This window comes from Oreochromis niloticus, linkage group LG17, assembly GCF_001858045.2.
Source record: "Oreochromis niloticus isolate F11D_XX linkage group LG17, O_niloticus_UMD_NMBU, whole genome shotgun sequence".
Lineage (NCBI taxonomy): Eukaryota > Metazoa > Chordata > Actinopteri > Cichliformes > Cichlidae > Oreochromis > Oreochromis niloticus.
The window spans coordinates 8740995-8764897 of NC_031981.2; the positions used below are offsets into that span (position 1 = coordinate 8740995).

At 42.8% G+C, this 23903-nt stretch overlaps 2 protein-coding genes and 1 long non-coding RNA gene across 19 annotated transcripts in view; 2 read left to right on the top strand and 1 right to left on the bottom strand.

Moving 5' to 3' along the window:
- znf800b (zinc finger protein 800b) overlaps positions 1-6543 on the top strand; it is a 33294-nt gene extending 26751 nt beyond the window's left edge. For all 12 annotated transcript variants that reach the window (XM_013274686.3, XM_013274693.3, XM_013274687.3 and 9 more), the window contains 7 exons: positions 218-398; positions 487-676; positions 762-924; positions 1624-1988; positions 2087-3259; positions 3643-3754; positions 4255-6543. In XM_013274686.3, the coding sequence (XP_013130140.1) occupies positions 218-398; positions 487-676; positions 762-924; positions 1624-1988; positions 2087-3259; positions 3643-3744 (2174 nt within the window). In that variant the 3' untranslated portion in view covers positions 3745-3754; positions 4255-6543. The remainder of the gene's footprint in view (positions 1-217; positions 399-486; positions 677-761; positions 925-1623; positions 1989-2086; positions 3260-3642; positions 3755-4254) is intronic.
- Positions 6544-9412: 2869 nt separating this feature from the next.
- Positions 9413-23903, top strand: part of grm8a (glutamate receptor, metabotropic 8a) — a 274028-nt gene continuing 259537 nt past the window's right edge. The window contains exons 1-2 of one of the 4 annotated variants that reach the window (XM_025899725.1): positions 9413-9575; positions 16411-17255. In XM_025899725.1, the coding sequence (XP_025755510.1) occupies positions 16713-17255 (543 nt within the window). In that variant the 5' untranslated portion in view covers positions 9413-9575; positions 16411-16712. Of the gene's footprint in view, positions 9576-9660; positions 10167-10206; positions 10439-16410; positions 17256-23903 lie in introns of those variants that run through there. The other 3 variants (XM_005455654.4, XM_005455656.4, XM_025899726.1) reach the window with 3 other exon arrangements.
- LOC106098637 (uncharacterized) lies at positions 11766-16390 on the bottom strand. Of its 3 annotated transcripts, none has more exons than XR_003214589.1 (3): positions 14861-16390; positions 14458-14508; positions 11766-14371 (listed from the first exon to the last, which is right to left on the bottom strand). It is a non-coding gene; the product is annotated as an uncharacterized LOC106098637 (long non-coding RNA). The 3 variants fall into 3 exon arrangements; XR_001224914.3 differs by having other exon boundaries at positions 14458-14574; XR_003214588.1 differs by having other exon boundaries at positions 11766-14574.

Genomic DNA, 23903 nt, shown 5'->3' on the forward strand with positions numbered 1-23903 from the left:
AAATTTCTAGCTTGCTCTTTATAAGGCAGCTGCACCAGAATAGCCTTCAAGTCATCCAGACTTTAGTTCAGCTTCTAAAGATCTCACTGAGACTGAACATCTGTGTCACACTCATATACTTGTGTATATTTGTGTTTATTTGCATACATTTGTTTTTCTTTTGTGTATTATGTGACAAACAGCTGATTGATTGTTTCTTGGGATTTTTCTTTCATAGGTTCATCAGGTGATGACAGGCAGAGTGTCGCCATGAAGGATTTACTGGATGCTATCTATCCACGAGCCGATCGGCCAGATTACGTAGTCCGACTGGAGCCCATTCAGACCACTACCAAGGCTGTGTTTCAGTACCTCACCACAGAGGAGGAGCTGGCTCGATTTCCATCACACACACCCAGGTCAGCACTGTGCTGATGGAGTAAGATGTACCACAACTTCTAAGATCATGTCTTTTCTTCATTTGTGATATATTTTTATTTCCTGCAGTGCCAGAGAGAGTCCAGTAAATTGGGAAGGAGAATCGATGGAAGGTGTGGAGAATAACCAGGCAAACCAGACAGGTGGACCAGAAAGCCACAACAGCCCAGGACACAACCAGGGACAGAGGAGATGGGAGCCTGAAGAGGAGGCTAAAGAGGAGCAGCCACCGCCTGAGGATGAGGGGTCCAACAGTGGGGTAGGTGTCGCAGAGAACAAAGACAAAGCGTCGTCTTGTTTGTGATGCTGAGTAATTCAGTCTTATTTCTCTCACTCTCATTCAGGTTGAAGATGTGACAATCTCCTGTTGTCTTTGCGGTCAAGACTTCAACTCGCGCCGCAGCATCAGACGCCACTGCCGCAAAATGCACCAGACAAAACTTGAGGAACTCAGAAAGTTTACAGAGACACGCACAGTTCCTACGAGCCTGCTGTCCATGGTGAAAGGTATGCAATCTGTATTTGTGTTGGTAAATTGACTAGTAGAGTCTGTTGTGCTTTTTCTGTTCTGATAAATTAAAATATCTAACAAAACTTACTTAAAATTGTGTCCTTTCATACAATCCTCCTTGTTCTTCAAGAAAAAAAAAAATGGATCTATGCATTACTGTAATATTACTAACTTGTTCCCTCTATTGTATAACAGTATTTTGCATACCTGTCCAATATTTGTAAAAGTTATTGACTTGTTTTTACAAAGAACTGACACTGAAAAGCTTCTTTTGGTTCCTCTGTTATTCACAAAGGGTCACCACATTAGATGGCATGCCCTTCCTGAAACAGCCCCGAAGGCATTTGTTTCACATCCCAGTCTCTCAAACTGGGGATCTTTTGAATGTTAGGTGAATGTAAACCTTCAAAAAATGTTCATGTCTGTAGCCTGATGAAGTAAAAGGCATTTATTACTCATTTAAACCTACCTCGAGTGCCTGGGCTTGAATTTTTTTTAGATGTCATTTTTGGTAACATTGTTCTAAACATGCCACGTGAAGTATCAATTTGTGGCCGTTTACTATTATTCATTGTTCTCTGTGTTTACCTACCATGCTATAAAAAATGATGTTTTTTTTAATAATGGGGAATGAAATTTTTACTTTTCCACATGAATGATCGTTCGAAATAATAACCCTTTTCATGACACCACAGGTCGGCCGAGGACCCTCAGCACACCAACTGGAAAATCATGCCCAGTGTGCCTCAAAACCTTCGCTACCAAAGCTAATGTGCGACGCCACTTTGATGAGGTGCATCGTGGTCTGCGAAGGGACACCATCACACCCAGCATCGCCTCACGCCCCGGTCAGCCCTTCTCACTGGAAGTCACGCCTCCCAGAAAGAGCAGCAATGCCTCGCCAACACGTGGCCACAGCTCCAAGTCCACCCCTGTGAACTCTAAAACATCATCTTCAAACCAAAACCAAGCCAAACCTCAGACTCAGCTCCCAGCCTCGACACAGGCAAACTCGGCATCATGCCGCTGCACGCTCTGCAAGAGGAATTACAGCTCACAGGTGGGGTTTGTTAATAAGTTGGTATTTTGTCGTCATGTAATTTGCTCCTTCAGAAAATGAACGTGAATTAATTTTTGAATTTTAATGGTGTGTTTCAGCTCATGTTGAAGAGGCACATGCGTATAGTCCACAAGATATACAGCATGAAAAGCAACAAGTCTTCTAGTACAGCAACGTCCACCGCTGCAGCAGCCACTTCTAACAGCAGCAGCACTAACTTGTCTGTCAGCAACAATGTCAGGGTTAAGGAGGAAGCAGTGGAGCCCTCGGATGAAGAAGACGACGAGGACATCGACAGCAGTCCAGCACCTTCTCCTAGTGACAGCACTGGCACAGCTAAAGAAGTTTCTGTGGCACACAATGCCACGAAGGTGAAGGAGGAAGAGGCCCCGTCAAGCCCAAAAATGACATCATTATCATCATCATCATCCTCCCGTGGGGGAAACGCGTGTAGTGGCAGCATGGCCGCCAAAATGACGAAACTGTCAGTGGGCTTTGACTTTAAGCAGCTCTTCTGCAAGCTCTGCAAACGACAGTTCAGCTCACGTCAGAACTTAACAAAACACATTGAGCTGCACACAGACGGCAACGACATCTTCATTAAGTTCTACCGCTGCCCGCTCTGTCGCTACGAGTCTCGTCGCAAGCGCGACGTCTTGCGTCACGTGACCGTAGTTCACAAGAAGTCATCCACGTACCTTGCCAAGATCATGCCCAAACTGGAGAGCAGGGCAGTGAAGAGGCTAGCAGAGGTAGTCCTCAACAATTCGAACAAGAGGACAGGCAGCAGCGTCAAAGAGGAAGTGAATGGACGTCACGCTTCGTCGTCTTCCTCCCCCTCACCTCCCGTCACTCGCAAGCAAGAGTGCTCCACAACTGGCTCAACAGCCTCTTCAGCCTCCTCTTCCTCCGCCCCACCTCCAGCCCCCATCACTCGTAAACAACAGGAGCTGTCGTCGACGGTCTTCACCCCGTCCCCTCCCGTCACCCGTAAGCAAGAGAGACAGCAGACCCATCAGCACCGCCCCATCAGCCCCCCGCTGACCCGTCGCAGCGAAAAACACACACACCAACGCAACAACTCCTCCTCCTCCACCAACACCACCACCACCACCACCACCTCTTCCTCACCCAGCAACCAAACCCCACACACGCGGCGACATGAGGCCCAGTCAGAGAGCAGCACGGGGACATCGTCCACTGAAGTCAGAGTGACAAAGAATTTCTCCCTTCACGCTTGTGACCAGTGTGGACGGGCCTTTGCTAAGAAGGTATGACTGACACGAATTCTCCCTGTGACAACAGAAAGAAAGAAAGATCAAATAACCAAATAACCTTTGTTTATACCACGGAAAGTCTTACTGAGGTTAAAAATGTCAACAGTTTTAAAGAGTGCTCTGACCGAGACAGGAAGTAGCACAAATTTGCATTTAAATGAGTCACCTTGGACTCTCTGCAGTTTTCTGGCATATAAGCAAAATGATTAATTGATTAATCAAAGTCATCCGTAGATTAAGCATTCATCCGTACGCTATTTTTCCTGCAACCACAACATTAAAATACATTTGGCCACTAGTGACTTTATAAAATGAAAATAAACCACTAGCATACATCTGCATAACATTTGAATGTATTTGTGAATGATTTTTCTCAGCTGTACCTGGAGTCACATAAGCGAAGCCATCGTAACGCAACGACAGCAGCAGCCAGCAGGAGGAAAGGAGTCAGCACCCGCTCCAAATCCCTGGTCTGGTGAAAAACACAGTGTAAGAACACAGAGTTTCCCTCCAGTACAGCGACTCCGCTGCTTCATCGCTACCTCATTCTCACCCTGCCAGTTTGTCTTTTTGTTTTTTTGTCTCCCTCTCGGTTTCCTGATGTGTGTGCCAAAACTGCAAAAAGACAAGCTCCTGCACGATGAACTTGTAGCTGAGCAAATCTGTAAATGTCTGCTTGTGTTTGAGATGGGCCAGTTTCCTTTGTGGCAGGAAATGTGTGTTTATTTGTTAGTCTTGAAGGCCACTCCCTGGGCAGAGATGAGAAATCCCAATCAGCCTCCTCCTTCTTCTCCTCCTTTAATTAACTGCTTGGCATGTTTTACCAGCTGTTTCCTGCATGCTCACTCTCACTTACTTCTCTATGTATCACTCTGCTCATTAGAAGTCTTTTTTCTTACCTCCTGCTTCTCCCTTGATTCTTCGTTCGACTCATTCTGATCATTTTTTTACCCTCACTTTTACATCTCTCTCTCTCTCTCTCCTCACAGACCCCCTGGAATAAAGGGCGAGCGAGCCACTAACGATGACAAACTGGAAAAATAATAGGCAGATGGAGCAAGCACAGGAAAAAGATGACGGAAACGTGAAGGAAACAAACAAAAAAGGAACAACAGAGCCCGATGGAGGAGTGAAGTACAAACAGTTTTATGTTCCACATTTGCTTAAGAACCAAATATGTTGTTGGAATCTGACATTCATGTATAATTTCATGATGAAGCCAGCCAGCATGCTGGATGGTGGCGCTGCTATCTACACAGAGACTCACTACTGCTACATATTATCTCTATTTACCTACTACAAGATGTGAATATGGATCCATATGCAGATGACTAGTTTGTACTGCTTTGCTCCTGTAAACGGCCTTTAGTAAAAGGATGAAGTTAATCTATGGAAGTGTGTATGTGTGCGTGTGTGTGTGTGTGTAAGAGAGGGAGGGAAATCAGACCTGGATTGTGGTCTCTGCAAAAAACAGACTGAGAGATAAAGCTAAATTAACCCTACACAAAATGAACCTATATCCTTACAGCAGCATTTCATTAATTTATGACTTATATGTATGTCCATATCTTAAATTGGGTGTGATGTAGACCTAATATATTCAGCTGGTTCATCTGCTTTTCCCCCTCTTACTTGATTCCTGTGTTGATTGGACCACTTTTGTGCCCTGCTGTCTTTCCAGGAAGAGAAACTGTAGCCAAAGTGTTTGATGCTCGCCTTAGAATTGAATAGTCTCTATTTTGTCACGTAAATGTCCCAGAAATTTAAACTGGTCGGATTTAGTCAGCTCTAAAGTGACCAACAAGTTCAGATGTTATGAATTACAGGGTACAGCCAAAGAAAAGGAAATACCAGAGTGGATTTTTAAGTTTTCTTTAAAGATTTAAAAAACAAAATGTGTGCGTGCTTCTTCTAATATCACTTCAATCAGTTTCATGTGGTAATCACTGTTTTTTCTGCCTTATCTACTTGGTGTGATTGCATGCTTGTAAAGGGTGTTTCCTTTACCGTGACAGTACCCTGAACCACCAGGTTATCCTTCCAGAGAACTTTTTTGTACTCCGGAAGGAATCGTTCGCTCAATAGAAAGTAATCAAATTCCCGCTTATAAAAGTCTGAAACAACACGTGGTACAGCAGGGGAAACATTTGGACTATCAAACTGACACTCTGCATGCTAAATCACAGCGAGAAGGAACTGAACAGCACATTACGTGGAGTAATGTGTGCTTGAATGTTTGCAGGATGTGACAGGTCACCAACAGCCATACTGCCTTAGATCTTAAACTGTTAACTGGAAGACATTATTTTCTTACCACTGTCATCTTGCTGATTCTTCCTTTAGTTACTGTACTTTCCATCACAGGTCCTGGTAGATGTGTCTCAACCTCAGTGCCTAAAGCAGCACGCATGGCAGGTTTGAATAATAAGAAAGCCACAAATCCAGAAAGCAAAACTATTAAATTCCCCTTATTTAACAATTGGCATTAAATGTTTTGTTACATCCACTTAAACATGCAGGGGCATGAACTTTTCTTTCCCTTCTTATCTGTAAGATTGTTTTGTTGTTGTTGTTTTTGTTTTTACTGAATACTGTATGAATTCCATTCAAAATATGATTTCATGTACCCAAACTGGAGAGGGATGAGAGGGTTGGGATTTACTTGTTTGCTAACAGCTCCTGATGGTAGTCTTTGAGACACTGGCACATAAGAGTTGGAAAGAAAGGATCGAGGAAGACCAAAAGCAGATATGTCTTACTGTTCAAACAGAAAGCCATGAAATGGAACAAAACGTGAAAAAAAGGAAAGACCAAACTTTATTTTTATAACCGAAAATGCTAGAGCAGCGAGGTCTTGACAGCGTGTATATATCGATCCATCCTGCACGGATGGTATAAATAATAGTTCTAATAGTCAAACTAGTTACTCACTTGTGTTGGTTGGCCATATGCTTTGAACACGTCTGACTAGTTACAACTCTGTAATTGTTTATTGCTGAGGCAAGCTTGCATTGTTCCACCATTAGTTCTTTTTTTTAATCTTACACTGTTTGAAGGAGGAGATTTTGTTGTTGAAATGTGTCCAGAAGAGAGCAGGAATGAAACCTCAAGAGACTTTTAGATTATTATTATTTTTTAATTTTGACATTTCTTTAATCATAAGTTGTAATGTTATTAAGCTCACCTTCTAGAGGATTTGACAAGCGTTAGAAAAGCCTTTCAGTGACAAGAATGTTGAAACCAACCACTTAAATAAAAATATACTGCTTTAAACCTCAGTAGGTTGTTGTGTGGCTTTGTCTTTTTTTCTCTCTTTAAAATGTGAGTCACCTACTTCAATCAATCTTGTTTGTTTACAGCATTTGCAGATTTCATTTGGTTTTTCAGGAATTATGTCTTTGGAGACTTGGCTTTTTTTCCAGCTTTCCATTTCCCCCACCCAACTTTGCTGAAATGCATCTTTTTATTTTTTAATGCCACTGAGTTGTGGTGACAATGAAAGACATTTTATTGAGTGCAGGAAATATTATTCAAAGGTATGAACACATCTCTATTCGTAAGTACAGTCAAAGCCTGATGTCAGTAGGTCCATAGACAGTGAGCCACACCATTACACTGGGTAATAATTTCAATCTCTGCCAACAATATAAACAGACTGCAGGTTGCATATGCTCACTGGCCATTTTGTTAGGTACACTGAATTCAGCTGTTCATTAACACAAACATGTAATTAACCAATCACATGGCAGAAAGTCAATGCTCCTGCTACTAGCAGTGTCTGCCTGTCAAGACAACTTGTTGAACATCAAACTGAGCAGCATAATGAGGAAGAAAAGCAATTTGAGAGACTTTGTTGTGTGGCTGTTGGTGCCAGATGGACTCTTCTTTCTGCTGATCTACACAACCATCTCTAGGGTCTACAGGTAAGAGGAGGATGGTTCCTGTCATTGAAGCAAAGGTATGCAGAAGAGCTTCTCTGAACACAGATGTCAACGGTTGAAGCTGATGAGCTACAGCAGCAGCCACTCCTGTCAGCTAAGAACAGGAAACGGCTACAGTTCTCCAAAATTGAACAATAGAAGATTGAAAAAATGTTGCCCGGTCTAATGAGACTTAAATCTTGCTGCAAATTTTTGATAGAAGGGTGAAAATTTGCCATAAAGTATGGATCCATCCTACCTTGTATCAACAATTTAGGCTGCTGGTGGTCTGATTGTGTCTGGGATATTTTCTTGGCACACTTTGGGCCCTTCAGTATCAGCATTAGCAGAGAACATTATTTCACTAGCTGGGCCCACGTCCTCATTTTAGGTTTGACAGCGTTTTAGTAGGTAAAAGTGAATGCTTTGACATGAATTAAGCTGCGGTATGGGGAAGGCCTCGAAGGGGACTGGCGATGGCTCCCGGGCCTGGCAGATCCCCGTGCACTAAATAGAAATGAAGAAGTTAGAAAATTGAGAACAAGGACAGTGGGGCATGTAAACAAGAATGAGCAGCTTGCAGAACTGGGGGAACCTATATAGATGGCAACCGGAAGGAGCCTTTTTGGAGGCGTGGTCCTGCTCCTGAAATTCCGATAGATAATCTCCAATTAATTGCCACAGCATACCTGGATATTGTTGCTAACCCCTTAAAAGTCCAGCCACCCATCTTCTGGTGGTCCATTCTAGCAGGATAACCATGCCACAAAGCTCAAATCATCTCAAACTGGTTTCTTAAATATGAAACCAATAAGTTCACTGTAGTCAAATTACTGCCACAGTCACCAGAACTCAATCCCGTAGAGCAAATCTACAGCAACTGTGTGATGATAGCATGTCAATATGGACCAGAATCTTGGAGGACTGTCTCCAGCATGTTGTTGAATCTCAGGCATACAGAATTAAAGCAGTTCTAAAAACACAAGGTCCAATCTTGTACTAGCAAAGTCTAATTAAAGAAGTGCATAAGTCATGTATCTGGTGGAAATATTCGACTACGTTAAAGCTGCCCGATACAAATCTGTCACTTACTCCAGTTTTAGTAGTCCTATCTAAAAATGAAAGCTCTTTTTAATAAGTTTTACTTACTACAGCTGTTTGTACCATAACAATATAAAAATGAGCAAATGCAACGTTTTTGAATAAGATTTTGAAAATGAACTGAAAGGAATTTGGCATGTGAAGAGAGTTTAGTCATCACTGTTACAGGATTTACTTCAAAGTTCTGAGCTAAGGGGACCTGAAAAAAATAAACAAACTAACAAACTTATGTACAGAAGTATAACATTAAAGGAGATGAAACAAAATGTGCCCATTACTAGTGTAGACATGAAGGTAACATTTTAACTTGAAAGCTCATTTTAGTTCACTTCTTACATTGGCCAATTGAGTCCATAAAATTAAAAAGTGTGCTGCTGAAGCTGATGTACAAATTTATAAAAAGAAAAACTTCAAAACTGTTTTCTTCAACTCCTGTCATGACTTTTTCTTTTTTCTTTTTTTCTTTCTTTCTTTCCTTTTTTTTTTTTTTAAGAATTTGATAACGCTGACCTGCCCCTTTCCTGTTGCAATTACAGAACATCCACCGCTAGATGGTGCCATTGCTCCGCGTCTATGCACCTCCCTCCGAATCGGAAAAGCCACAAATTGGACGTGTTGCGCACATCTTACACGCTGTCACATGAGGGAACACCCGGGTCTGTTTCAATTGCCTGGTTTCTGACTCCACACAGCTTATCAAATTGTTATTACACAGCAGATGGGATGCGGTTCATTTGTTTAATTCCATTCACCACAAAGAACCATGGCGCTATGATTGTACAAAGAGGAAGAGGAGGGGTGTGTGGAAGGGGGAATCAATGGGCGCAGTTAAAAAAAAAACACACAAAAAAACGGACTGAAGTTGAAGCAATTAAGAGTGTGGCACAACCGCCCGAGCATATTCTGATGACTTATTAACGTGTTCTAATAACCAAAGCCTTCCACTGTGGAAACAATCGATCCGATTGATTGGTAATAAACTTGATTGAATGGGTGGATTCTGCTGGACGACAGTGGCGCAATTAGAGGATGATTTGGTGCGGGCGGCAGGGGCAGACCCGACGCCTCCAATACATATGTTTCACGTAGAGCTGGGGAGGGGGGGGTTCGCGCTTCGTGTGGCAGTTTCGTGTCGTGCGCTGTCCTTTTCAGCACCGACAACCTGGAGAAGGGGGGGTGTTGGTGGTGTTAGTGTGCGCGCGCGTCCGCGGAGCAGCGCGAGCGGACTTCACGGGAAGGGTTTATGCGCAAAGTGCGGAAAGCTTAGAGAAGGAGCGGATAACAATCAGGTGGGTTTTAACGGCGTTATTGATCGTTACTGACGAGAGTCCGCGCATGATGAATTCCTGCACTCTGCCCCCCCCCCCTTCATCACCCTCTCCTCTCCCTCTCTCTTTCTCCCTCTCTCCACATCTCTCTGTGTCTGAGATTCATTCCTGGGCATCGACTTCATTACAGGCAGCCTCCCTCTATTGTCTCCATTAACAAGTGCGGAGTTAATAGTTGATTTTGAGCCCCTAAATCAGCGCTGTTGGTCACGACAGAACACTTTTTCTTTTTTCTTTTTTTCTTGTTTTTTTTCTCTCTTGTGTGGCAGCTGCACAGATCTGCTCGTTTCTCCAGTCTTCGCCATGAGGATTGTCTAAATTGTCTTCAAATTCCTTTTTCTGTTGTGGAACAAACAAATTTTTACTTCAGGATATACAGATACATATATATTGTTTGTGTGTGTGCGTGTGTGAGGGTGGAGGTGAAACTGCTGAGTTCCGCAAGGAAGTTGCTTTAGACGGACAGGGACCCCACGGAGCCTGCGGGGGAGGCTGGAGCCGGAGCATCACCGCTCGCACACTGGCGGATGATTTGATTTTCTCATTTCCGAGGTATCTAAACACGCAGATTCTTTTCTCCACGTTACTAAATCCGCTGATCTCTTTTGCATTTCTCAGCGAGGGTGTGTGTGTGTGTGTTTCCCACCTTTTCCTCTCTGTCTCTCTCTTTCTCTCACACACACATTCCTCTGCTGAATGGTTTTGACCAGTCTGTGTTATTCATTGTCTCAGTTTCACTGCTTCTTACTTCTTGCGGGATTTTATTGTTTTATGCATTTTTTATTCTCTCTCTCTCTCGTGGATTTCCCCACGGTGGTGGCTGGGTGAGTACATGCTCTAACAGTACCCGTTAAAAGGTGTGTTTTACTCAGAATTGCGTGGATGTGTGTTAGGGGAAAAAATAGAGATGTGATATAATGAGCATGAATTTTGCTCTTCCAGATATCATTGCACGGGTGTTTCTCTGCTTTTACTGAGGATGGCAGTGTCTTAATTAGGCTGCAATCAGAATACCACCACTGCTGTACTGAATGAAGCCCAAAGGGCTGCATAATGAGCACACACACCCCTAGACTTTGATCTCGCACAGTCTTATTTTTGAACCTGAGCTCTGCGTTATCTTCTGACACATGACTTAATCACATGAGAAGCATGTGTGTGTGTGTGTGTGTGTGTTTTAAAGGGATGCATGAGCTTTTTTCTGCGTGCCCCACTGATGTGTGCTGAGAATGGAAACAATCAAAAAGGTTTTAAAGGACTAAGAAAAGTGTTTTCCCCCTCTGGAGGTAGCATTCAGGGGTAATGTGAACTATGTTTGGAGTGTTTGGAGAGGAGACCAAGAGAAAAAAAATGCATTCAAGTTCAGCCACATTTCATTTATTTATCTATAGCCTTGGTTGGGGTTATAACAGGCTGAGCGGAAGTCGGATCCAAAGATTTGTGTGAGTGTGTGTGTGTGTTTTGAGGGAATCACCACTTTTTTTAGTGCTCCGGTGGCCTATGAAACAGCTAAAATAGAAAAAAATAATAAAATAAAGTGACAGCGAGAGAAGGGAGGAATAAAACGAGGCATGTATGTGAGAAGATGAAGGAGGGGGTGGTGAAGAGGCTGATCGCAATTGTTGGATGAGGCACTCAAAGGAACACCTACTTAAGGGGAAGGTGGAGGGGGGGAGACAGGAGGGGAAGATGGGGGAGAGGACAGGGCAGCAGAAAAGCTATCACTTTCTGAAAAGAGCAGTGCACTCTCAAGAGAGATGGAGACGGCCTGTAGAAGGTGATGCGATGCAGCAGCGAGGCAGACGAGACGGTGGCAGAGAGGCAGAGCGTGGTAGGGAATAAAGAGAGAGAGAAATGGAGGGAAGGGGAGAAGGAAGAATCTGGAAAAAAGTGAGGAGTGAAGAAAAGATATATACCCCCCCCCCCCCAAACCTCCCTACTCGACTACACAGCCAGAAGTGGGCAACAGGCTCGTAGACAGCCAGCCGTGGGTGTGAATTAAAAAGAGTGATGAGCCAGCTGCAGCCTTTTGGAGGGTGGGGGGGTTAACACACTTCATCGTTGAGCACATAAGCGTCACAACAGCGGGAGCCTCCTTCTTCGGGATTTCTCCTGCCTCCTTCTAGGCTGCCACATGGGAGAGGAGAGAAAAAAAGCAGATTTTTGAGCCTTCAGAGTGTGACAGGGGCTCCGATTGGAAAGCCAAAGAGCGGTAGCCAAACTGGTTAAGAACAGCATAAGCCAAACTGGTTAAGAACAGCTTAAGCTCAGGTGTGTAGTGCTGCTTCAGGAGCGTGCAGACAAAGGATGTCTTTTCACCTCTTAAACTTGATAATCCTCAGAGGGCGCGAGTGTAAATGAGACAGGAAACTTTTAATAACCTCGGGGCCTCAGCTCAGTCACGAGACGTTCACACGTTGCCCTGATCTGTGTTTTTTTTAGTGCCCCTCCTGAGACGTTTGCATGTAGTTACATCTTGAACCAGTGTAGCTGGTTTTTTTTAAGTCATAAATGCCCCCTTTCTGGTTTTAAAAATATTCATGCAGTTTGCTCCCTGTTTGGGAATATCAGATGTCTGCCAAGTGCTAAGAGCTGCAAGGATGAACTAAAAAAAAAGAAGCAAAAAGCAGGCAAAAGGATTGACAGAAAGCTGTACGGCAGTTTATTGGACCCCGTTGGAATATACTCAGACGTAGAGTTGAGCTAGCTATAATCTAGTGCGGCTTAATGACTGGGGGGCCCCAGGCCTCAATTTTAACCCATTATCTGCTTGAATTCAAGGCAAAAAGTGTCGAACACACAATGTTGCAGGGAGAACACTGTTAGATGAATCAGAACTGGATAACCTATATAAAGCAGGGTTTTTAATCGTAGCGGGGGCTTGGTCATATGAGTGGCTTTGACCTAATTCCATTTAGAGTGGAGAGAAACTGATGAATTAATTGGGACAGAATCGAATTATAAATGGATTCTTCAAGAGTGCACCTCACGCTGGGATGAGATCTGAGTCCAGAACCTGTTAGGCCTCCCGTGGGGGAAATCAAACAGGTCCGCAGAATGGTTCAGAAGTCTTTAAATGATGCTTGGCTTTCATTACAGGAAGGCTATGCTGTTGTTTTATGGGGAGATGGTGAGAAATCTTTTTTGAAAACTGCTCTGGGATTTGATTAATGGGCCAGCAGACATACACAGTTCAAGATTATGAGTACTGTAGCCAAATCCTAAGGAGTGCTGGATATTTCAGTATTGGTAGCGCAAATGTTTAAGTTAAACTAATGCATTTAGTGTTTTTTAAGGGCTATTTTACATAATAAATGGTCAGGATTGAAAATGGGCCAATCTCCTCTTGTGGTAGGTAAAAAACAAAACCCATAAGAAATCAAATTCTAGATGCACGGTTGAGGATATGCAAATAAAGCAGGGATGTCAAAGTGACCACACACTGGCAAACAGGCAGATTCATTCTATACAGTATAGTTGCAGCTTTCACAGCGATAAACTATCGTTGCAAAAAGAAGAAACTGCAAATCTAGAGTCATTTAATATGAAAAACTCTTACAAGATGATATAGGCAAGGCTGTAATGACTCACTGACCCAGTGTTGGTGTAGGTGGTACCTTCAGGTCCAGTATTGTCTAGGTTATCACATATGTGCTGTTTATTCCAAGCTTTAACGCTTGAAAAAGGAAAGATTGAGCATGTTTTAAAATATGAATTCTCACACATCTGTTATTTTCTCCAGGAAATGTTTATGCTTATTTACCTTCACAGTACGACTCACACGTGCATACACTAAATATAAAGCGACAGCCAGCAGCCAGTTAGTTGAATTTACTGTAAAGACTGGAAACAGGGGGAAATGGCTAGCCTGTTGCATAGTCATTATCATTTGCGTAAGGTGTGGGTGGAAAATATCCTGGCAACTTCTTAGTGTTTCCACCCGTTCTCAGTCTTGATATAGTCTGCTGGCTTCTGTTTAACGCACAGACATGGCCTCACCTGACTCTTTGTTAGAAAATGAGTAAGATGTTCCTCCTAAAGTCTTCCTTTAACATTAGGATACAACTCAGTAGTTTACTTGTGCTGAGACACTATTCTCTAAGGGAAGAAGATAAGGATGAAAAGAACTATGCGGCCAATTAACGGGATTGGCTGTGTGAAATAGGCCACCTCAAAAGAAACGCTTGTGTGTATTTGGGTAAGCAGGACAACTATAATAAAGACGTTTGAGAGTGATGGCCTAAATGTGTGCAAATGATGTAATAAGATTTACACTCGCTGGTCACTTCATTATGTACACCTTGCTATACAAAGATGGACCCCCCCTTTTGCTTTCATAGCTGACTTAATTCTTCGTGATGTCGATTCATCGAGGTGCTGGAAACATTGCTCAGAGGTTTGATGACCATGATATGGTCAGCAACAACACAGGTAGACTTTGGTATTTCAACAATACAAAGAAAATATCCCACATCACACCAGCACCACCAGCGTGATCCACGGACACAAGGCAGGATGGATGAATGCTTTCATGTTGTTTACGCCAAACTCTGATGCTACCATTCAAATTTTGCAAGAGAAATCAAGACAATCAGACCAAGAAATTTTTAGTGAGCTCATGCAAACTGAAGCCTCAGTTTCATGTTCTTAGATGGCAGAAGTGGCACCTGGTGTGGTCTTCTGCTGCAGCCCATCTGCTTACAGATTTGAAGTGTTGTGCGTTCAGAGATGCTCTTCTGCATACCACTGTTGTCACACTACATTTTTCATTAATACAGTAATGTAACATGTTACTGTACTAAGTTCATTAATTACATTACATTTACAATATGTCCATACATACCTCATACAACGGTTCTTCAGTCCACTAAAACAGTTCTTTTAGTGGGGCGGACTAAAAAAAAAAGGAAAAAAGAAGAAGCTTTTTTCTTCCAGCTGTTCCAGTCAGCGATTTCATGTTCTGTGCAGAAAAATGTTGGATTGATCTATAATTTTTGAGGAGTGGAAGTGTGAACACTGCTTTCATTTTATTTTACAAAAGGACAATAGTGCAAAATGTAAACAGACAGGACAGAAACAGCAGCATCATATGGCTCTTTCCAAGCATCTGCACAGACAGTATGCTAAGGCTATGCCAGCAAAGAACCCAGAGTATGTGCTCACCCCAATAAGCAGCCGGCACCTGAACTTTAACAGGTAACAAAGGCAGGTAATGTTTTTAAAATAAAATTCAGTAATTCACTTACTTTTTTGAGTAACCAGTGATTTGAGCCACTGTTGCCTTGTTATCAGCTCAGAGCAGTCTGGCCAATCTCCTCTCACCCTTGAAAAAGTTATTTTTCTGTCTTTTCTTTTTTTTGACCATTCTCTGTAAACCCTGGAGATGGTTGTGTGGGAAAAGCCAAACAGCTACGCCATGCTCAAAGTCACCTAAATCACCTTTTATTGTTGCCATTCTTATACTTAGTTTGAACTTCGCCAAGTTGTCTCAATCATGTTTACCTGCTTAAATGAACAGGATTTCTTCCATTTGATTGGATGATTAGATGTTTGCATTAATGAGCAGCTGAACAGGTGTACCTAATGAAGTGACTGATGAGTGTATATCAACCAAACACCCTCGGTTGGTCTTAAATGCTAGTGAATTGTATATCTGATGCTTTAAACAATAGATTTCTTAAAAAAATGGATGGGACAAATGTTTTTTCACTAAATCTGTTAAGTTATAGATTAATTAACCCACTTAGGGTTCAATTACTTAGGGGCATTACCAAATTTGCATAAATTACCTCTTCATGCAGCATTAGTGCAAAATAAAATCTATGATTTTAGATCAGGGTCGAATTAGAAATTAAATCCCCTGAGGCATGAACTAATGGAAGCACATTAGCACACCTATCATGTAGAAATCAACACGTTTGTCAAAACCAAGTTTTAAAGCGACTTTTAAAGTCATGTTCTTCAACATGACTGCTAAATGCAGCATTGCTCACCATAGATAGAGCTACAACTCTCCCTACAGGAGTGAGTTTAGGGTAGTAATCTGGTGTCATCTTGCAGGATCTTCTCCAGAAAGGGACTCAACATTAATGCTACCTGTTATGATTTGAAGCTCTGTGCACGTGTGTGTGTGTGAGAGAGAGTTTTGCACTGGATGTAATGTGTTCATTTAACTGCAGCAGAAACAGCAGGTGTTTGAATGATGCAGCACACTTGCTCAACAGCAGCGCTCTCTGTCTTTTTCACCGCTGACTCTGTTTCTCCCTCTCTGTCTTACATGCTTTGCCTTTCTGTCTCTCCTCCCTTATCTTCATCTTTTTCACCGTCTGTGTCTCCTCTGTCTCTCCCCTGCTGCTTCCCCCGGCTCTCTTCCTCTCCCTCCACAAGCAGGTATCCACGTGCCTTCGTGCGGATAGCCCGAGGAGCTCGCCAAAAGGTTTCTGTGCTGTCATTTTAGCAGCTGTTCCACTCATCGATATGCCAAGACAAGAGACTATGTGTATGTGTGAGTGTGTAGAGGTGATTATGAACTGGCAGACTTTGGGATTTCAATTATAGAACTGAAGTGCAAATTCTGACAGTTCCGCTGGAAAGAATATGCCCATGTGAGCGTGCTGGCGAATGAGCATCAGCGCATTTGTTGTGCTTATTTTTTTGATATATTTCAGTGCATTTTTTCCTTGCCCTTGAGTGGTTTTACACATGTTTGTCAGGTGGACCTTACATCCTTGCAGCAAGCTTGATGTTCACATCACATTGGGCACTCAGACATCCTGTTTCTGTCTCTCTCCAACAGGCTCTACTGAAGATGTGACTTGTGGATTACACGCTTTACTCCCTAAATAGATTTCTTCAAATTCACTGACACATTTTTGCACTACCGCTGTTTTTTTTGTTTAGTTTGTTTGTTTAGCTTTTTTGTTTCTGTGCTGTCTTTTGGATTATGATTTCCTCATGGGGCTCGGTTAGCTCCATCTCTGGGGTCCTTTACCCCTCCTTTATCGACCAGTAGAAAGGCCCAACATTTATATTCATTCCAGAACTCTCAGTTTTGGAATCCCTCCTCAGAGATCTCCTTTGTTAACTTCTTCATTGATCATGGAACCACAGTGGAGACCGGTTTCCTACCCCTTGTCTCCCTCCTTCATCTTCCTCCTCGTGGCTACTTCTTACACTTGGCTCATTCCCGTCGCCTCCCCTCAGCGAATCCCCACAGACCCTCAGGCGGCACCAGAGTACGCCCACTCCATCCGACTAGATGGCGATATTATACTTGGCGGATTATTTCCAGTGCACGCCAGAGGGGACCGTGGCACGCCATGTGGCGAACTAAAAAAGGAAAAGGGCATCCACCGCTTGGAGGCCATGATGTTCGCCATCGACCTGATCAACAAGGACCCCGAACTGCTACCCAACATCACACTGGGGGCCCGGATCTTGGATACCTGCTCCAGGGACACGTACGCTCTGGAGCAGTCCCTGACGTTTGTACAGGCCTTGATAGAGAGGGATGGATCGGATGTCCGCTGTGCCAACGGAGACCCTCCAATCTTCACCAAGCCGGATAAAATCGTAGGAGTCATCGGAGCTGCAGCCAGCTCGGTGTCGATTATGGTGGCCAACATCCTGCGCCTGTTTAAGGTAAGAATTGACACACGACCGAGCCGCTTTATTTTTGTTGTTGTTGTTGTTTCTTTTCCCTTCTCCCTTCCTATCCTCTCTTTTTTGCATTTTGTGTTCATATTTGGCTCGAGAATACAAGTTACACAGGGTGGTGGTGGTGGGAGGGGGTGGGGCTTGGCTACAGCTCTTTTCAATGCTGCAAGTTCAGCGAGGCAGAAGAGAGAGAGAGAATTTTTGGAGTGTTTGGTTTTGCCTTTCAAAGCCTAAAGTGTGATTTTATCTCATGTTCAGATGTGTGTGTCTATGTGTGTGTGCATGTGTGTTTGTGTGAGCGAGAGAGATGTGTCAAGATGTGTCAAGTGATGCTTGTAAGAAAAGGGTTTTTGTGTGTGTGTGTGAGTGTGTGTGTGTGTGCATATGTTTCTGCTGTGCAGCTTAGATCATTCCCGGCTTGTGGTTTGAGCCAGATAAAAATGGCTGCCAAACACGGGTATCAATTACCGCTGAAATCTGTCAACAGACCCTTCATTCACTTACAGTTTGTGTTTATGTGTGTTTGTATGCGTGTGAGCACATGTGCTGTATGTTTCCCTGCTAGGACATCTCTTTGTGTCTCTGTGTTCTTCATCACACGCGTGGGCCTAATTGAGCATCCTCATGAGTGCTCATGTGTATGCTGTGCAACGGTGTGCCTCATCGTTGTGCCGCTCATGTTTGTGTCCTTGCAGCAGCTCTTGTGTCTCTGGTTGAGAACAGTTGTACCTCTCTTTCTCTCAGAGTATATTTCTATGAGTGCGTTTGTGTGTGTGCTTCTGTTGTCATCATTAGCTGCACAGGCCTGATGGATAACCATATGATTATGAAATATGAGTCCAGTAATGACGCCCATGGCATTTCACATCCACATCTATCCCACGCTCTTTCACAAGGTGTGTGTGTGTGTGTGTATATATGGTGTGGCCATGCATTTTTCACCTGCCCACTTTCAGAAATCCATACGCTACAGGCGTGTGAAAACGTACAGGGTTGTGAGAGCGCACATGTGTTATTGAATGCACTTGTTAACAACCAGCTCGCGCTTCAAATGGGAGATTTGCATATTAAACAACAACAGCAACAACTAAACATGATTTATGCCAGGATCTGTCACAGCAACAGCGCTCGAACAGAGCCTTTCTGCCTCTGTGCCGTCTCATTCTCATTTGCCTAATACGATTTAGTGCTGCGCATGTGTCTTTTTGCGTGTTTTTAAGCGCGTTGCATGTCGGTATGTTTCTGTGCTCGCTGGCGAATGTGCAAATCAGTGTGTTTGGTAAAGCGTGCCAGTGTGATTATTTGCGAACACGTGGGAGTCTTTTAGGCGTTTATCTGTACGTGTGCGATGGTATCAACCACATGCCTGTGGCGGTGGTATTGTGTGACACACGACTGTATCTTTCTCTGCGTGGTTTAACATGAATAATGTACCATAGCTCGCAGTGTGAAAATAGTATGGAGGACACACACATGCTCACAAGCAAACATATGTCTTTTTTAAATGGGCTAATCTGACAGCGCCAGTCACAGCTAGTCGCCCACTCAACACAGGGGGCTCAGAAAGCAAGTACAGAAGTGAGGGAGAGTGTGTGTGTGTGTGTGTGTGTGCACGCACGTCTTCTAATCTAACAGCAGACAAAAGAGATTCAAACAACAGATTGTGTGAAAAAATTCTAAATCCTCAAGAAAACTGATTTTATTTTATTTTTTAACCAAGCTTAGCTGCAGAGGGAGCCACTCACTGACAGTCACAGCTGAGAGAAATCTAGACGAACAGCATGACGTTATTGGAGCCTCTTGTGCTGCTTGTCTGTTTTTAAAAGATCTTTGCACTATCTTCATGTCAGTTCTGCACTGTGGGATGAGAGCTAAGAGGCAAAGGGACTGACATGAGAAATAATAAGATAAAACTTTGTTCATCCACATGGTGGAAAACCAGACATGAACCAGGCAGCGGAATATTGGCACGCAAATTATACAATTAACTCAATTATTAAAAGGAACTACACTATATTGCCAAAAATGTTCACTCGCCCATACATATCAATTCAGATGTTCCAGTGACCTCCATAGCAACAGATGTAAAAAAAAAAAAGAAAAAGCAAGAGCAGAGGAATGCAGCCTGCTTCTACAAAACTGCATCCAAGCCTTAGATCACCAAGTGCAATGCAAGGTGTCAGATGCAGTGGTGTAAAACAGCGGCCCCCAACCCCCGGACCGATATCGGTCCGTGAGTTGTTTGGTACTGCGCCGCGAGAGTTGAGGCTCGGGTGTGAAATTCATGGTCTTCAGGGTTTTTAGCATTATTTTTTTTTTTCGTTTTTATCGTTAACTCGGTTTCCCTGGGTCTTTTCCCGTGTGTTATGACTAAATCTTACCGGTACTGGTTTTATTTTGTTGTATTTATCCACGACACCTTCAAGGCCGGTCCGTGAAAATATTGTTGGACATAAACCGGTCCGTGGCGCAAAAAAGGTTGGGGACCGCTGGTGTAAAACATGGCGAAGCTGAACTCTAAAACAGTAGAGATGTGTCCTCTGGAGTGCATCTTTGTATGGCAAGCCGATGGACAAGTCTGGGTTTGACAGTTGCCAGGAGAATGGTACTTGTCTGACTATATTGTGCCAAGTGTAAAGTTAAGTGGAGCTGGGATTATGGTTTGGGCTGTTTTTCAGGAATTGGGCTCGTCTGTTAGTTCCAGTGAACGCAACTCTTAAAAGTTCAGCACGCCAATACATTTTGGACAATTTTATGCTCCCAATTTTGTGGGAACATTCTGGGGAGGACCACTTTCTGGTCCAACATGACTATGCAACAGCGCACAAAGCAAGGTCCATTAAAATATATCATAGATCAAGGAGTTTGGTATAGAAGAATGTGACTGGCCAGCACAGAGTAATGACCTCAACCCGATAGAACAGCTCTGGGGTGAATTAGAGTGGACACTGTGAGGCAACACCAGTGTCTGCCCTCACAAATGTCTTTCTGGAAGAATGGTCAAAATTCCCAACACACTCCTAAACCTTGTGGAACACATCTCCAGAAGAGTAGAAGCTGTTATAGCTGGATAGGGTGGACCAACATCATATTAAATCCAATTGAGAATGGGGTGTCACTAAGGTGTGATGGCAGATGAGTGAATACTTTTGGCAATATAGTGTATGTGGAACAACTGTCAAGGTTCATTTGTTGATTTCGTTTTGACTTAATAAATGAAAGGAAAATCAAACTTTAGTACTGTATAACATACTTACAGTGTTCTGGAGCTATAGTCACACATATTATCTAGATCAGCAGTTTGCACCCTATAGGATTTCGAACCGGCAAACTGGGTCATGGAATGTGTCTGAGAGATGATTAATGGGATTTGAAGGCAATAAAAAGCACATCTTCTCCACAAACTCTGCTTTCTGTTGTATCATGCAAATTGCTTGCCTGTATACTGTAGTTTTACCCCTGAAGGGCTCTTAAATATATGAGAAAGAGAATCAGTCAACTCATGATCTACTTTACTCAGAGATTAGAGCGAATAAGAGAGCTCCAGAAATGTGGGCAATAATTCCACATTGCCAGGGAAATTGGATATGTGGAAAAGAAAGGCATAGCTACAATTGAACCATGAAGTTCATCTGTAAACTGCATGTGATGGATGTTTCCAAATGATCTGATGGAAATGCAAAACACCAGCAATAATTTTACCCAAGCTTTCTTGTGTCTCTGTCACATCAGTTTGTCTAGGCATTAGTCACGGGTTCATTTAAAAGCTGCATGATTCTCTGACTTCCTCGCCTCCATTGGTCCCCTAGATTTATCCTTCAAATAGTCATGGTTTAAAATGAATGTGTGAGACAGCAGATGTAACACTGCCTAATGAGCTCTTTGTAAAACTTTGGAGCGTTTTCAGGTTGCATTGTTTGTTGGATCGATGGTTGAATTGAATTAATGAGGTACTATTGATTTATATGATGAAGACTAGATAGGTGGTGCTCTGGGTTTTTTCACAAATTGCAATTTTAACCTGGAGCCTGAAACATCCTGTGTATTACAGGGCTGCCCACTCATTTCCTGATTGCTGTTGCTGCTAATCAATAACCTTGAGGAGTCTACTTTTTTGTCTTTTCTCTCATATTTTGTCTTAATTTTTCTCTGCAGTTATTCACTCACCAGCAACTACCTGCTTCATCCAGGTTTATCGATTGTGTTTGTGCACGGATGGGTAATTACAAAACATTATGGATCCATGAACCTCCGAGACCTTTAGACAGCTGTCAGACCTCCTTGAAGCTAACCTTTGCTTGGAGACAATCGCCATATAAAACTATCACTGTAAAACGCTGACAACACACATTGGCATCAAATTTGTCTCGATAATGTGGCTTGATACTGTCGCAAGTAGTATTTAAGATGCTTTTACATCAGTGCCCCCCACCCCAGTATGTGGCTTTGTCTGCTGTGTCGCCAGGAAATCATACATTGAAGTGAAAAGCACATTTTGCTCAATGACACCTGCACGCTGTGTGTCAGAAGCCGAAAATGAAAGGCAATTCATAAATTGATAAGTGGTGGCTTTCCCCTAGTGAGAGCAAATAGAATGACTTTGCCTTAGGGAATTTAGGAAACACTTCTAGTATGCACACATCTCTCTCTCTCTCTCTCTCTCTCTCACTCACACACACACACACAGACACACTGAAATCTCTACCCTTCATTCAATCAGCATCAGTTCCACTTGACTCTGCTTGAGGCTTGCAAATACACACAGACACACTCTTATTTCCTCTGAGAAGACAACTTATTGTCTGTGTCTCTAGTGGTTTTAATGAAGTTGTGTGTTCCATTTCCAAGGTCAGAGCAGGAAGCCTCTTCCCACGCTCTGCGACATTGCTGCACATACATCCAGTTACTCTTGAACCGGTGGGTGAGTGTATGTGTGAGGAAGACTCATTGCCGAGAAACCTTCTTATTGCTTCCATAATTCAGCTGCAGCTTCCCTTTCTTGTACGTCTAGAGAATTAACTGCTGCACTGTGCGATATTCATTTGCCCGCATATTACCGCCACCTTGATTGCTTTCCTGGGTTTGTTGTTTGAGCTGTATTTTTCCACTGTGACAGGTACATCCTCAGTCCCAGTGGTAAGCTGTGACAGTTGCACAATGAGTTAACTGCATATATGAAAACCTCCTTATCCGTGGGTACTGCCTGTCTCCAAACAGAATGCACAAACAGACATGCGATAACAGCCCAGTCTCACATTGATATGTGTAGCAGCTAGTAGCATGAAACCAAATGGAAACATGTGAGGAAGTGTGGTAAACAATAGAATTCCTCGATAGTGACTTGAGGCTAAAAAGTAGTCAATCCCTGTGCTAATGGCCTCATGTAGTCCACCAGAAAACAAAAAAATGCTTCTATAGCTACTTTCATTCTTAAAAATGTCCAAAATATATTCTCACTGTTCAGTTTTAGCTCGCATGTTTAAATTATTAGCCTTATTAGGCTAAGGAATCAAGTCACTTAACACGATCTCTCCACCATGTGTGTGGTGTTTGTGCCCTTTGGAGGACTTTAAGGAATTTATCTGAGAAATGATATATTGTAAATGGCTGGTTATGTAGTTAACTGTACTAACAGACGCTCTAAGAAGTCACATGCTAGCACTGTTAGCAGGGATCTCTCTGCTATCTGCTATCCACTCCTATAGCTTGTGGAAGCATCTTGCTAACTGTAGAATAATACACTGATACAGTATATGGATACACCTTGCTTGAGTTAGCTGATATTTTAGCTTTTCAGTCTCTCATCCAACTATGGTCCAATCCAATATGCCGATGAGTATAATACCAAACTCAAGACTTAAAAACATCAACAGGTTAATCTCAGTTTCATCTGCTCGAAGAGTTGTTTTCCAGAACTGTGCAGGCTTCTTTAGATGTTCTCTGACAAGGTCAAATCTGATCGTCTTGTTCTTGAAGTGTAACCAGTTGTAAACTTCCCATTTCCATTTATGAAGATATCTCTTGATTGTAGACTTTGAGAATGATATGGCTGTAGAAAGCCCTTGACTTGAAGATGAAAGTTGGCAATTTAGTTTTCACCCGGTTATGTTAAAAACCTAAAGTACTTGCCAGTAACAAAAAAAAAAGATTGTGGCTCCACTTAAACTCTTTCACAATATTAACAGCATTTGAGAAATCTCCATTTTCCGTTTTGGTGCGAACAAAATCACATTCTTTCTGTTAAAGAAGTGCTAGAATGCAAATTACTGAGAACATATGTTTGTTCAAGCTGCTGAAATGCAATGACGACTGAGAGTTTTGCTCACATAAAACAATCTCCTTTTCAGACACATCATTGCCTTCTGAATTTACAAATCAATTTGGCATCCGGCTCCACAACGATGACAACGGCTGCATTAAAATGCTATTAACAGGAAATGCTGTAATTTCATTCAGATGCTTATTCAGACACAAGTCTGAAGGGATTTGCTATTAGTCTCAAGGTCAGGTCGGTTTGTTACACAGTCTTGTTCTAATCCTGCGCACTCTTTGATGAAATAATGACAGGAAAGACAGCAGTGAGCGGAACGTGTGTGAAGGAGACTTTGCAAGGAAGCGAGAGAAGAAAGGGGA